The 13,120-nt window shown below is 39.7% G+C and overlaps 1 protein-coding gene across 1 annotated transcript in view; it reads right to left on the reverse strand.

Annotated features, from left to right (window-relative positions):
- LOC104163590 (band 4.1-like protein 4A) overlaps positions 1–13,120 on the reverse strand; it is a gene marked incomplete at its 5' end in the record, with an annotated part of 42,744 nt that overhangs the window by 14,984 nt on the left and 14,640 nt on the right. Inside the window, 4 exons of the mRNA XM_009702643.1 lie at positions 2,765–2,842; positions 6,905–6,952; positions 8,780–8,893; positions 11,401–11,484. Coding sequence (XP_009700945.1) covers positions 2,765–2,842; positions 6,905–6,952; positions 8,780–8,893; positions 11,401–11,484 — 324 coding nt within the window. The remainder of the gene's footprint in view (positions 1–2,764; positions 2,843–6,904; positions 6,953–8,779; positions 8,894–11,400; positions 11,485–13,120) is intronic.

Below are 13,120 nucleotides of genomic sequence, written 5' to 3' on the forward strand. Positions count from 1 at the left end.
ACGACCAATAGGATGAAGGGACCAGAGCATCTGTTCTAGGAGGAAAGACTGAGAGAGCTGGGACTCCAGCCTGGAGAAGAGAAGGCTCGGGGGGGATCTTATTATTGTGTATAAATACCTGCAGGGAGGGTGCAAAGAGGACGTAGTCAGGCTCTTTTCCATGGCGCCCAGTGCCAGGACCAGAGGCAATGGGCACAGACTGAAACACAGGAGGTTCCCTCTGAACATCAGGAAACGCTTTTTCACTGTGAAGGTGACTGAGCATTGGCACAGGTTGCCCAGGGAGGTGGCTGAGTTTCCATCTTTGGAGATACCCAAAAGCTGTATGGGAATGGTCCCGGGCAACTGGCTCTAGGTAGTCCTGCTTGACCAAGGGGGTTGGACCAGCTGACCTCCAGAGGACCCTGCCAACCTCAACCATTCAGTCATTCTGTGATTCTGATCAGATGGATCTTCTAAGTGCAGGCCAGCAGAAGACTACGGTCACTAGTTCAGTGTATTTTTATCCACATAATGTATTTTGACCGCAGCATTAAAAAAAGCAAAAATGTTTCTTCTATGATTGAAATACACTCTTCATAGGTTCATCCTCAATTTCATATGAACAACTGCTTAGGATAAAACTTTCATATGATGGAGTGAAACCTCAAAGACTGACTTGAGATCAAGTAAGGAGTTTCTCCCTAACCTTTTTTCCAGTGCTGTACCTTCAGAAGTTCTCACCTGCATTTCTGTTTTTCTCTGATAATTTGTTTTCAGCTGATAAATAGTTTACAGTGATCTCTTCTCCTGTGAACAATATATTCAACTCTTCTATGATCAGAAGCAGATTCTTTTGGGTAATGTGAGTATTCAGTCATTTTATTCCAGCAAAACAATACAACTTTGTGTCTGCTAATGCCAGGGACCCCATTATCATACTGGGAAATAGATTAGTATTAATCTATGCAACAGGTAAAACTTGAGTAACAGCAGTTGTAAGCCTCATTATATTGTCCCATTTAACCCTGTTAGGGCTGGCTCACCTCTGCTAACAGGAAAGCTATTCAGTGCCTGTGCCCTTTCAGCTTATTATATTCAAAAAAAAACTGTGGCTGCTAACAAAATGCAGAAATTCATTATGACTGGTGGTTTTCCTGCACCTGATGACAAGGAACAAGTCTCAGACCTGCAGCTCATTTAGTTCTTGTTTACTTTAAGACTGATAATGACTTTTTATCTGGTCTGATTTCAAGTGACCACCTAAAGAGTAAGAGATGCTGCAACATTAACATTTTTGATGTATCTTACATTCTGAAAATGTGAAAAACATAAAAACAATCCACACAAATTGATTTTTTCTTCTTAATTTTAAGCACTTTTCCATGAGGTGAGGAAGTGTTGGTAAAGGCCCTTTTATTTTCTAGAAAATAAGCTGTTCTTAGTCCTTCTTACAATTCAATCTCTATAGTGCAAGAAGCTCTGAAAAACATTCTTATGATCAGGCTCTAATTTCCTTCACTTGCTTGTGGAGGTCCCTGAACAATAAGTTTCACAGGAGAAAAAACCTGGGAAGAGTGTTCTAAGAGAAAGGGATACAAAATACCATTTACCTACTCGTTACTGAAATTATACTCAGCATTTCATTAAAACTTCAGAGCTTACCTGGAAAACAAATCTTCCATGCACACTAGGTTATTGTTAGTCAAGTATCCTACAAGACTCTAGTTTAAGTAAACTCCAAAGAAATCTCATGGCTCAGATATGCTTTATACCAGCCCATTTGAATGTCTCAATGACTTTTTAGCATCATTAACTACTGCAAGTCCTGCTTAAAATACGATTATACTACATACTTCTGCAGCACTACCTAGCACATAATTATTTCTAAGAGCTTCCAAATACCTGAAAATCATTTATCACTCATAGTACTGCACGTGAGACAAGAAACTATGGCAGCTTGTGCAGACAGCTTCTTAGAAAACTTGCCTTAAACAATTCCTCTTTTGTCTAGTGACATTTCTCTTATGCTCTGTTTATGCAATAGGAAAAAATTCTATGTGCTTTTTAAAAATACATTTTAATAAATAATTCTTAAATGCTGTTATCTCAAGTGCAACATAAAAGTTGCAGTTTTAAAGGAAATTTTTTGGTACAATAAATCAGTTGTTAGGCTTTTTCATATCAGCAACAAGAAAAATAGAATACAAGAAACAAAACTTGCTAGCATCACTTGATGTTAACTACTGTTGTCCTACTAAAAGCTGACGCTGTACACATTTTAGGTTTAGGCCTACACTTTACATTTTGGAAGATGAAAATATTTATACAACTAAGTGCATGCATTTAACAACAATACTGAGTTTCAGATCCATTAAAATATTTTTACTATTCTCCACAAAAGCTTATTTTCTGCTAAAATTCTGCACTTGAAATTTCTGAGGTACTGAAGTATATGCTGTGAATATCTTGTCATCACCATTATCCACTTTATTTGTTTTAATATTGCAAGTCTTTTGTAAATGTGCCCTATATTTGATTTTGCAGTTCATTAATGAGTTCTTCCCAAGCAACAGAAGAGTATGCATTCATTGCATACATCTATGATGTATGTGTGTTTTGGCAATTATCTCTCTTCTTATTCAAAAAAGGACCTGAAGATGCCTCAGGAGGACTGTATAGATATAAAACAAGTTAGATTCCTTCCTACTAGGTCCGTCTCAGAAAAGTCCATCTCCACCTGTTTGTGTTTCATGTCTCTATGTCTAAAACATTTAAAGGTCACCTGTTTCTCTTCTTCCGATGCTCTCTGTTGGAATTTTCCGATTCACTGCCACTGCTGGTGTTACAACGAGACCGTGATCTGGAGAGCAGAAAAGCAACATCTCAAGATTCATTTATCTACTAACATCAAAAGTACGGAAGTTCTAAACAAAGAATGAACAACACTGCAAAGACATTACTAGGAAAATCAAGAGGGCTTGTCTACACCTGAAAGTCATATTACCTTTTTCTCATTAATTGATTGGGAATAACTGCTTTGAAAGTAGCGCACCCAGAGCACAGCGTCGAGTGAGTGCTATTTTCCTTTTGAATTATTGCACTGCATTTTCATTTGTTTGTTTTATTTTATCTCTCAGCATTCTTTGTATTTACACCACAGTGAAATGTTTCTTTGAGGTGTGAAACGTTTTATCTTTAAACTGTACGCATTCTGGCTCTTTTCTTCTTCCATATTGTGGGACCCTCAAGAGAAACGATACAGTAATTCTGGTTTTGCAGGCAAAACAAAATGCTCATCAGATCTGTCTTTTTCTATTCACCTTAACTTCCATCTGGCTTCTACTAAGTTCACACCATTTTTCAAGTGTCAGGCAGTATGGAAGAAACGCCACTAACACTATGATTCTGCTGATTTTTATAAATACAGAAAGGCTGAAGTGCACACATTAGCAGGTGTGTGTATCAACACAGCTTTGGGATGACCCGATGCACAGCTACAAAGACGGTGTGCCATGTGAGGAAAAAGAAATAAAGCAGTTACTTCTCTATCACCTCTGACTGTGAAGCTACAAATAGTAAGGTGACATTTATGGCTCTGATTACTTATTACTGAAAAAGACTGGTGGAATAGGCTGATGCTGAACCTCAAGAAGAAAATGGGCATATGCCTACCTACAGAAAAACTCCTCTCAGTAGAGAGAAGTGCTTGGTCATTACTATCCGAGACCCTTATATCCTTGATTGCCACTGATCAACATTTTGGAGCATACAGACCAGCTGTCAGGGCTCTGGCCCTAGAAACAGGACTCTGTTACCATACTGCTGGGCTAAGTCCTAAAAAATGATGCTCTCATCAAAACCTGGTTTTAGACCATTCTTTATTGTGACGATAGTCTCTGAATGCCTCCAAAAAAATACATGTTTCTCTGCAACACTGATGGCCCAGCTGATTAATGGGGAAAGTTGACCAATATTAACATGAGCTGGCCTAGAAGGATTTAGGATATCAGGAGTTAGAATCAGTGATGTTTTCGCTGCAATGGAAAAAAATGGAAAACAGAAATTTTCTTCTGAGGTCTCTGGGCATGAAATAGGAGATATAAGGGGATAACTCCTGACGCTGCTGGCAGAGAGGTCCCTCCTGGCTCTTCTTTTGGTCTTTGATAAGCTACTTCCATAAGAGGATAGATTTGTTAAACTACACCTCAAAACAAGCTGAGGAGTGAAGGCAGTTCATTAGATGTAAGTAACAAGTAAGAGGAACATTTCATGATAAGGCTGGAGGCTATTGACAAGCACCTGCTCACTGCATGTTCCAGCAGTTTAGGAATAAGAGCCCAAACAGGATGAGAAAAGACGAGAGAGACTTCCCAGAGAATGGAACAGCTGCACATGGACCTCCTGTAAGTGTCCTGTCTGGTCAGGGACACATCACTCTGCCCTCTGTCTCTGAAACTAGGACATTGTTATAGATGTCCTCCTGACACAGCTGATAATCTCATGGATTTGCCCATAATACCAGTGAATTATGGCTGGTTTTATCAAATTGTTGGGTCATTAAATGCCTCAGTCTATGGAGTCTGGTCTCCTCCCACTCCAAAACTAGGAAATCATTAACTCAAATAGCTCCCATTCAAACACAAATGTTTTAGAATAATAGGACTACTAAAGCCTAGGAAAATCTGTTCAACCCAGCCTGTCTGAAGGGAATAGGCTTGGAAAAGTGAAATTTCCGCAGAGGAGAAGTAGAAACCTCTCCTCACCCCCAGATTTCATGGCTCATAATTTAAAGCCACTGAGAGGCTCAGGATAGCCAGTTTCCCAGGTAAAAAGATATATTTCCGGGTGAAGCTGAAACTAGGGATAAGAAAGATGTATGTTACTACAGAAAAAGGTAACCCTGAAAGAAGAAGGGAGATTAAAAGATGGTGTTCAAAAAGACTGGCTCAAGCACGTTCAGAGAGTTCAGAACATGCATGCCCTAGAACAGTGGCAGACTTTACATGCCCAAAAGTATACCTTTTTTCCCCCAAAATTGGATGTTTAATAAATATTCCACTATTCTTGAATTTCAACATTGCTAGGTCATCCAAACAACAATGTTCTTTCACACTTCCAGGTCATCGGAGCAACTCTGTTCCACATTTCTCAGCACTTCAAGTACTTTCTTGCTCTGATTTAAGCAATTTATCCCATAAGGTACCAAGGCAGCAAAAATCACACCATGGTAGGATAAGTGCAAAATAAAACATCTGATTTGCTCAAATTCAAGATAAGCCCTTCTCTAGCTTTTCAGGAATGGAAATCTGATCCACCTTTTGGATACTGCACATCAAACTACCTTGTGTTCCCTGTCAGAAAAGCACTTGCAGGTAGACAGAAGGGACGCTGAGCTGTCAGCTGAGTGGCAGCTGCTCGTGCTAGTTGTCAGAATATTATCTTTCACTGAACATTAAATGTCAGCTTTTACTGAACTGAATAAAATACCAAAAATGGAAACAAAGGTGGTTTCCTAAGTCAGGTGCAAGAACACATGAGATCATCCTGATCTCTGACAATTACAAAGCACCTTTCATCTTTTTTTCTCATGTTTTCTTTGTCATGCAATATATTTGATATTTTGCAGGTGGTATATCTATATGGTCTGACACAAGGAGCAAGAAAGAAGGCATAGTCAGTTTGGCAAGAGACACAGAACAAATACCGTCCAGGAGTGGGCTTGGGGGGTGCCGTGGGTTACAGGATTTGGTATTTCAGAGAAATAGTTAACAGAGAAGACTCATATTCTGGTGCAGTCCTTTTCTGATTAAAATGACAGGAGAGTAGCCGAAGTGAAGTGAAGGTCTATTCCAATACACAATAACAAACTTGTACATTTGTAATGTAATACAGCAGGCACAGCCATTTGGGAAGAGGTCCCTTCTGAGCACTGGGGTTTTCCACCTGAGATGCCCAACTAAATCCTCTCAGTTTTATGTGCTGGACATCTACCACAGGTCTATCACTGGCAGCTTGTAATGGTAACATCTTTCAAAAAAATAATCTGGTATCTTATAATAGGTGCAAAGTATGTGAACACTTTCTCTGACTTCCTGTGATTGTCCCCGAGATGCTCATATCTCTGCCAGAGCTCCTTTCCTGCGCTGCAGCAGTGAATCAGATCCTGGGAGTGCCTCCTCTCCTTCGCAAGCTTCAAGAGACTCTGACATTGCAATCCACTGCACTGTCTCCTTTTTCCAGCAGCCAGGGTTGAGGAGAAGTGCAGCACAGAGTCATGGCAGGCAAATGTGGCACAAGAGAACTCCAGATACAAAAATCTGTCAAAAGCTGAAGCTGTTGAAGGGCACACCCACATTCATACTAGCACTTTATTTAGAAATGTGACAACTAGTCAAGAATGCACAGGGAAAAAAAAGAAGCTTAAGAAAAAAATTGGCAAAAAGTGTGCAACACAGTGAGAAGATTGTAAGACGTTGCATATGCCTCTGCACCTACCTTTTGCAGGACAATTCCTCTCAAAAGATAATACACTTGCTTTCAAAACAGATTAATTAAAAGTGGACTAGGAGGCTGAAGAACTCAAAACAAAACCTGCAGATGCAAAATCCAAAAGCTAAAACTTTAGGAATTGACTTTCAAATTGCAGACAAGCCTTTAGTAAACTTCCACAAACTGCTTGTAGCATGGTGTAGTAACAATGGGCAAGGCAGCTTGTAGGAATCTGTGCTGTGATGAGGCTATGCTACAAAGCATTTTAGCAAAGGTAAGATAGGAAAGAAAAAATTAAATGGGTGGAACATAACAAGCCTTTCAAACATTTAAAAAGATGGGGGAGAAGAAAGGAAGGGAGAGGATGCAGGGAACTAAAATATGATCAGTACTTTCGCTATCATTTCATGGCTGCTATAGATTACATATTTACCTTCTCCTTTGCTTTAAATCTGAATCTTCGGCACTGTTTTGATTTTTCCTGTGACATTAAGGAAGTTTTAATGAAATACTATCGGGTCACTTAACACAAATACACAAAAACTTCCATCTTTTTAAAAAAAAAAAACTTTACAAATGTTTTGTTTCAGTATGATTTAAGGCAGAGAAAAAAAGGGCATGTGCTTGTTTTAAACTTTTCAGGAGACCTCTACAACAGGTTGTGAAGGCGTGATCCCAAGCTTTCATTGCAAACCCTTGATTTGCAAAGTTAAGTATAGTATGCTGGCCTTTAGAGTTTCCTACTGTTTCCAGCATAGCAAAGCCTGATGTTTTCCTCTTAATTCCAGTACAGAGTGCATAAACAACACAGCTATTGTTATTAAACAGTTGAAAAAGGAAAGTGCATGAATAAAACCAAGACATAGTTTAGAATCTACCTACTATTGTCAGTCTTCACAGTCTCGTATATGAGATAAGACTTTTAACAACACTTTGTTGGTGCGGTGGCCCAAGAGAAAACTTGCTATTGGCATGACCACCTCTCCACCAAGTAGATCAGCCAAATGCAAATCCCAGATTACAAACATTTTGCAACTCAGAAAACTTCCTACTGCATAGTGCACATGCACTGTTCTTTTCTTGTGCAAGACAGTTTTGCACCGCACATCTCTACTCCTTTGTTTTTACAAACCACCACAAGTCCTTCTGACAACTAAGCTAGCAACGAATCAGAAAATCCATTCAGGAAACACACTGCTATTAATATTTACAAAGGCTCTGTCCAACAGGGTAAATCAACGTAACTCTATTGACTTAGAAAGAGCTACACTGATTGACTTTAATTCAGGCATGAGGTCACTAAGCATACACCATGAGTGAGTTTCTTCACTTTTGTTCTAGACAGCTAATGGCAGATAAAAGGTCTGGAGCAGCTCAGAAACCTGATAAATATGAAAGCTCCACATCAAACTAGATTTCCTCATAGATATAGCAGCAGCATCAGAGACCCCTTTGCAAACCCTGGTTTTGAAAGCCAAACACGTGATCACTTCAGAGATGTCCAAAGATGTAACTCCCAGGCGCTTGCTTGTAAGGCAGTCCAGACTGCGATGAGTATGGCACAGTAGCTACATTTGCCTATACTTAACAACAGATCACAGCACCAGGGTAACTCAGCGATGAAAGCAGCTTCTCAGCAGGACAAATCATCCCAGGTAACATGTAATATCTCAAAACTGTATCACTTCAGAACTGTCCCTGTAATTTGCATTTTGGACATACTCCAGTACACACAGCACAGAATCTCCGTCCATTTAATTTTACTTCTCTAAACTACTCAATTCAGCACATACCCATTAAAAGCACATTAAGTATCTCATAGTCATATTTTTTGCTAGCATCCCCTCTAATGTAAAGTAATTCACACAAGGGACTGCTGAAAACAGCTTTATGGCTCATTCGTTTAATCTTAGTTGCACTTAAAGCAAAGCAATGTACTTAAAACAAAATACTGCCCTGTATCAGAAGCTCACTGTCAAGCAAGCAACATCCATCAATCCTTTCCTTCACCAGGGAAAAACAGTTGCAGCAACTGAAAGGATCTTGCACATGCCAATAATGCAATTTCTCATATTTTAAACATGATTTTCCTAGTGCCCAAAACAGTACACAAGCAAGAAGCCTGACCAAAGCTTCCCTTCCAAAAGCAGATCTGGTATTCTTGCTCAGGTTTTTTTTTTTTTGACTAACAACTGGCCCCTAGAGTATCCCTTTTCCCAGGACCCAGTTGTGTCTGCAAGAGCCTTTACTGAACATAGAGCATGCAGGACCTCAAGCTTTCTACTGTGAGAAGCCCCAGGGCTCTTACCTCCTCCGGACTGGCTGCCCAGACTCATTCTCACTGCCACCTGATGGGTTTCGTCGCCGAGAGTAAGGAAACTTTGGTGATTTATTGCGGTCACTGGCAGAATTATATAGCCCACTAGGGTTAAAAAGGAAGAGCAAACAGTCAGCTTTAAAACTTCCAAGATAGTTAGGCCACCTACCTGAGATTCAGCCTACAAAAATGAGAAGGCTTACACACACTTAAATACATATTCAGCTATACATGTATGTGTGTGCGTGCACGCTATGTAAATAAATATGGTATTGCTTTCCAGCAATAAGTATTTTACACTGATCCTTGAAAATGTTGGAGAGACACATCTTAGCATTGCCAAGCCAACAGCTCTAAGCTTACAAAATGTAGGACCAAATATGTACATATTCTTTTAGCGTAATAAAATTTCTGTGCTTTAGTATGAGTTATCCAACCCAGAGCTAGGCATTCAAATGCACCTCTATTCTTTATGTTTTCCATGGATATTAGTACAAAACCAGTGTTTCTGTAGCAACATACATCTTCATCACAGAGCTAATGCTTGGGACTGTGAAACACTTTTAGCTCCATCTCTCTCCTGTTCGTGCACACAACCCTCTGCCAATGGTATGGAGGTGTTTCAAGCTTCAGGTTATGTACTTCAGCCTAGGTGGGACCCAATGGGTTGGGTTGTTACCAAATTAGATGTAGACGGATTATCCTGTGATACCTTCCTACCCAAGCATATGGACCTCTTCGAACAGTGTAACAGGGCCTGCGATGGAGTACATATCACTCTAAGGTGGTCCACTGATGTTCCACGACTTTTTGAAGGAAGGATGCTAAACTCAACTACACATCTTTATCTAACACTACTCAGCCCTTTTCAGAACAACTACATGGTAAACATGATAGTCTCACCAAATTCCAGATAAAGTATTTATTTCTGCTTTCCTAAACCCCTCTGGTCTTCAAATTGGATATATTCTTCTTCACCTGCTTCTGCAGACTGCTGATTACAGCACTGCTCTGCACAGTCAAAAAGCTGCCACAGTTCATCTCAATGACAATTATTATTAGAAGCTGTGAAAGCCTCTGTGCAGCATACAGTCTGCTTATGTGTCTAAAACTGCGTGGTCCTTTAGAATAGGTGGACTTGCAAAAACTCAATCCTACCATTCTTTGGCTCCTGAGGGATCAAACTGCCTGCTGTCCTGAGAGCAATTTTAACATGGAAGCCATAACGTGACAAGCTGACACCACTTCTTCTTTAAAAATCACAAACAAACATCTATCCTAGCAAGAGGATATTTGCACACTGCCTTCTCCTTACTCTGAAAACTCTTGATGTTTACAGAAGAAGCACACAGGGTAAATCATCATCGTTGTCCAAAAGACACATCAGGTATAGATTTGAATCATCACAAAAAAGCAGGATCAAACTGGATTACATTTAATGTGCTATTTAGTTCAGTGGATTGTTTCCAACAGTGGCCGTAAGCAACCACCTAGAGAAAGCAAAAAGTTGAATACATATCACAGTGCTCTCTCAGACTCGCAGTATTCCAAGTCCAAGGGACTTACTGAGCCAGCTGCTATAACTCTGTCTTCAGAAGCCCTTGGGGATTTCTCTTCCATGACTACCCAGCTTCTCCCAAGAATCCACTAACTTCCAGCATCACTTGTAAAGGAGGACCACAGGTCTCCTACTCATGGCAAGTCACTACTCACTGCCCTTCTCAATGTTTTTAAACCACCTCCAATAGCTTCATCTGAAGATCCCACGTTCCTACATTGGAAAAATACAATCCTGATCTCTTTCTCAGTTCTCTGTAGTACTCATGATTTTCTAGACCACACCCTCTGAAATTATCTCTTTTCCAGATGGAAGAAAGAGTCCTGTCTGGCCTATGCCATTGCTCCTTGCACAGATTTCCTGCACAGCCATTCACACTTTTGATTACCCTTACTGCCCCTCTCAAAGCCTCTTCCTTTTGCTCAGATAAGTCATCAGAACTGCACTCACAATTCATGGAGTAAATATGTGATCTACAAATTTATGTAGTGGCATAATGTTGTTCTCTTGCTTTCCTAATAATTGTTTTTCTGACTGCTAGATAATTGATGTTTTCATTAAGTTATCCATCATAACTCCACAGCACTTCATTTTACTCAGAAATCTAGGGTTATTTTGTTGCCTCCATGTCCCTCGCTTTACACTTACTGACTCAACATCATCCACCATCTAGTGACTCATCAGTCATAATTTAGTGGTCTTTCTGTCACTCTTCACAGACAACTTTCACTATCCTAAACAATTCTGCCCCATCACCAAACTTTATCATCCCTTTTCCACGTCTTTGACAAATATACTGAATAGCAGAGATCTATGGACAAATCTCTGTGGAAAGCCACTGGTGGCTCTGATCCACTGACCACTTCCTCTTACACCTACTTTCCTAATTTTTAACTCATTATTTATCCATGACAGGACCTATCTTCTTATATGCAATACAGATTTATTGTGACCCTGTTAATATATTTATAAATTATATCAATATCCTTCAACCTATTGCCATGGCATGATATTTGCCATTGTACAATACCTAAGACATCATGCCTTGCCTTACCTCTGTGGGCCATTTTCCTCCCACGGTGCGCTTGCTTTACTTCTTTGGGTTTCTGGACTGTTTTCATTTTTCATCTTTTTAAAGCTAAATAAAAGTACAGATATATATTTTTTGAAAACCTATAGTGTACAGATCACATATTCTCTCCCCCTGACTTCTTAAAAATTAATCTTAAAGGTATACAGTCATTACAGAGACCCACCTAGCATATAGCTATTTGCCTGCTATGTGAAAGAGGGTAAACAGCTGCTGTGTTGAAGAACCTCTCCTAGAAAGAGAGATTCGAAGGAAAAAAAAAAAAAAGAAGACCTGAAAATCAGGACTACAAGCTCATAATTATGGTGGCAATGAGTCAGAAAAAACATCAATCTTGTTTTAGAATAAACAAGAATAGATGCTTAGGCAAAAGTCTAACAATAGGGCAAATACACAATATGCTCTCCCAGGCTTCCACAATATGCAGTTAACAGATTATTGAACCAGAGGTTTTATCTGCTTTTTATTCTACATAGCTCTTGATGGGATTTTCTTCCACAGATTTACTTAAACACCTCTTGAACATTTTTGAATTATTGGCATAAATAGTGCCTGGTAGCAGTATGCTCCAGTATTTAACTGTGGCACAAACAATTACTTCATTTTATTTCAAAACTTCCACCTGATTCAAAACTTCCATCCTGTGTTCCTCACTAGTTCTGTGCTTATAGAAAGAAAAAAAGCCCTATGAATGATAGTTCCTTAATCACAAACTCCACCCCATAATTTTTTTTTAAAATACATTTTTAACAACTGTCTTCTCTCTTTTCCAAGTGAAGGAATCACAGACTATTTAATCTCTCCCAGTAATGGAGTCACCACGTACCTCTGATTATTCTTATCATATTTCTTTACCATTTTTCCAGGTCTACAGTACCCTCTTTAAGACGGGAGCAACAAAGGCAGGGGTGATAACTATTCAAAACATGACAGACCACAGGTTCATAGAATAGCATATTCTTCTCATTCCTTCCTCAGCAACTCCTTATGTTATCTTTTTGCCAGGCACTGAGCATAGATCTGACAACGTGAAAGAGCTGTCTTCACTGACTGCTGCAAGGTAAAGTACCAGGATAGTCAAGATAGTCGCCTGGCTTAAGAGATGTATCAGTGTTTGTAACCAGTCTCATCATACCTATGGGAGACTGGGAGAAAAACAGCACGATGCTCCAATTCTTCCTTTATCCCTACTGTTCTCACAGTGTCAGGTTTTACAGCTTCCAACCTATTAACGCTCCTAGACAGCCTGCTCACTGCCACTCCAAGTGCTGGAAGGTGACTTCCAGCTGAAGCATGCTTTTGCGCCCATCTTCTTGTCCATGGCTAGTCACGCTTTTCCTGCATCATCATCTCTACAGCTCGCTTTCTACATGAACAAGCAGTTCACCTGATACAGACATTATTATGTATTACTGACAGCAACCCACTACAAGCATTAATACAGCATAACTCTCCAAAGGGCAATTTAAGCAGCAAAAAAAAAGCTTTACAGATGCTTACAGAGGGGACGACATAAGCCAGAGCTCTTTGCCCAGAGCAGGAGGTGACAGACTCGGCTTTATGAAGGAATCATGGCTACTTAACTCACTAATCCACTTTTAACCTCAGCCTTTGATTACTACAGGTCACTGAGTTAATCATTTAATTCTCACATAGTGAACAAATGCAAATCTACAGTAAGTCA

This window comes from Cariama cristata, unplaced genomic scaffold, assembly GCF_000690535.1.
Source record: "Cariama cristata isolate BGI_N322 unplaced genomic scaffold, ASM69053v1 scaffold28066, whole genome shotgun sequence".
In the NCBI taxonomy this organism is placed as follows: Eukaryota; Metazoa; Chordata; class Aves; order Cariamiformes; family Cariamidae; genus Cariama; species Cariama cristata.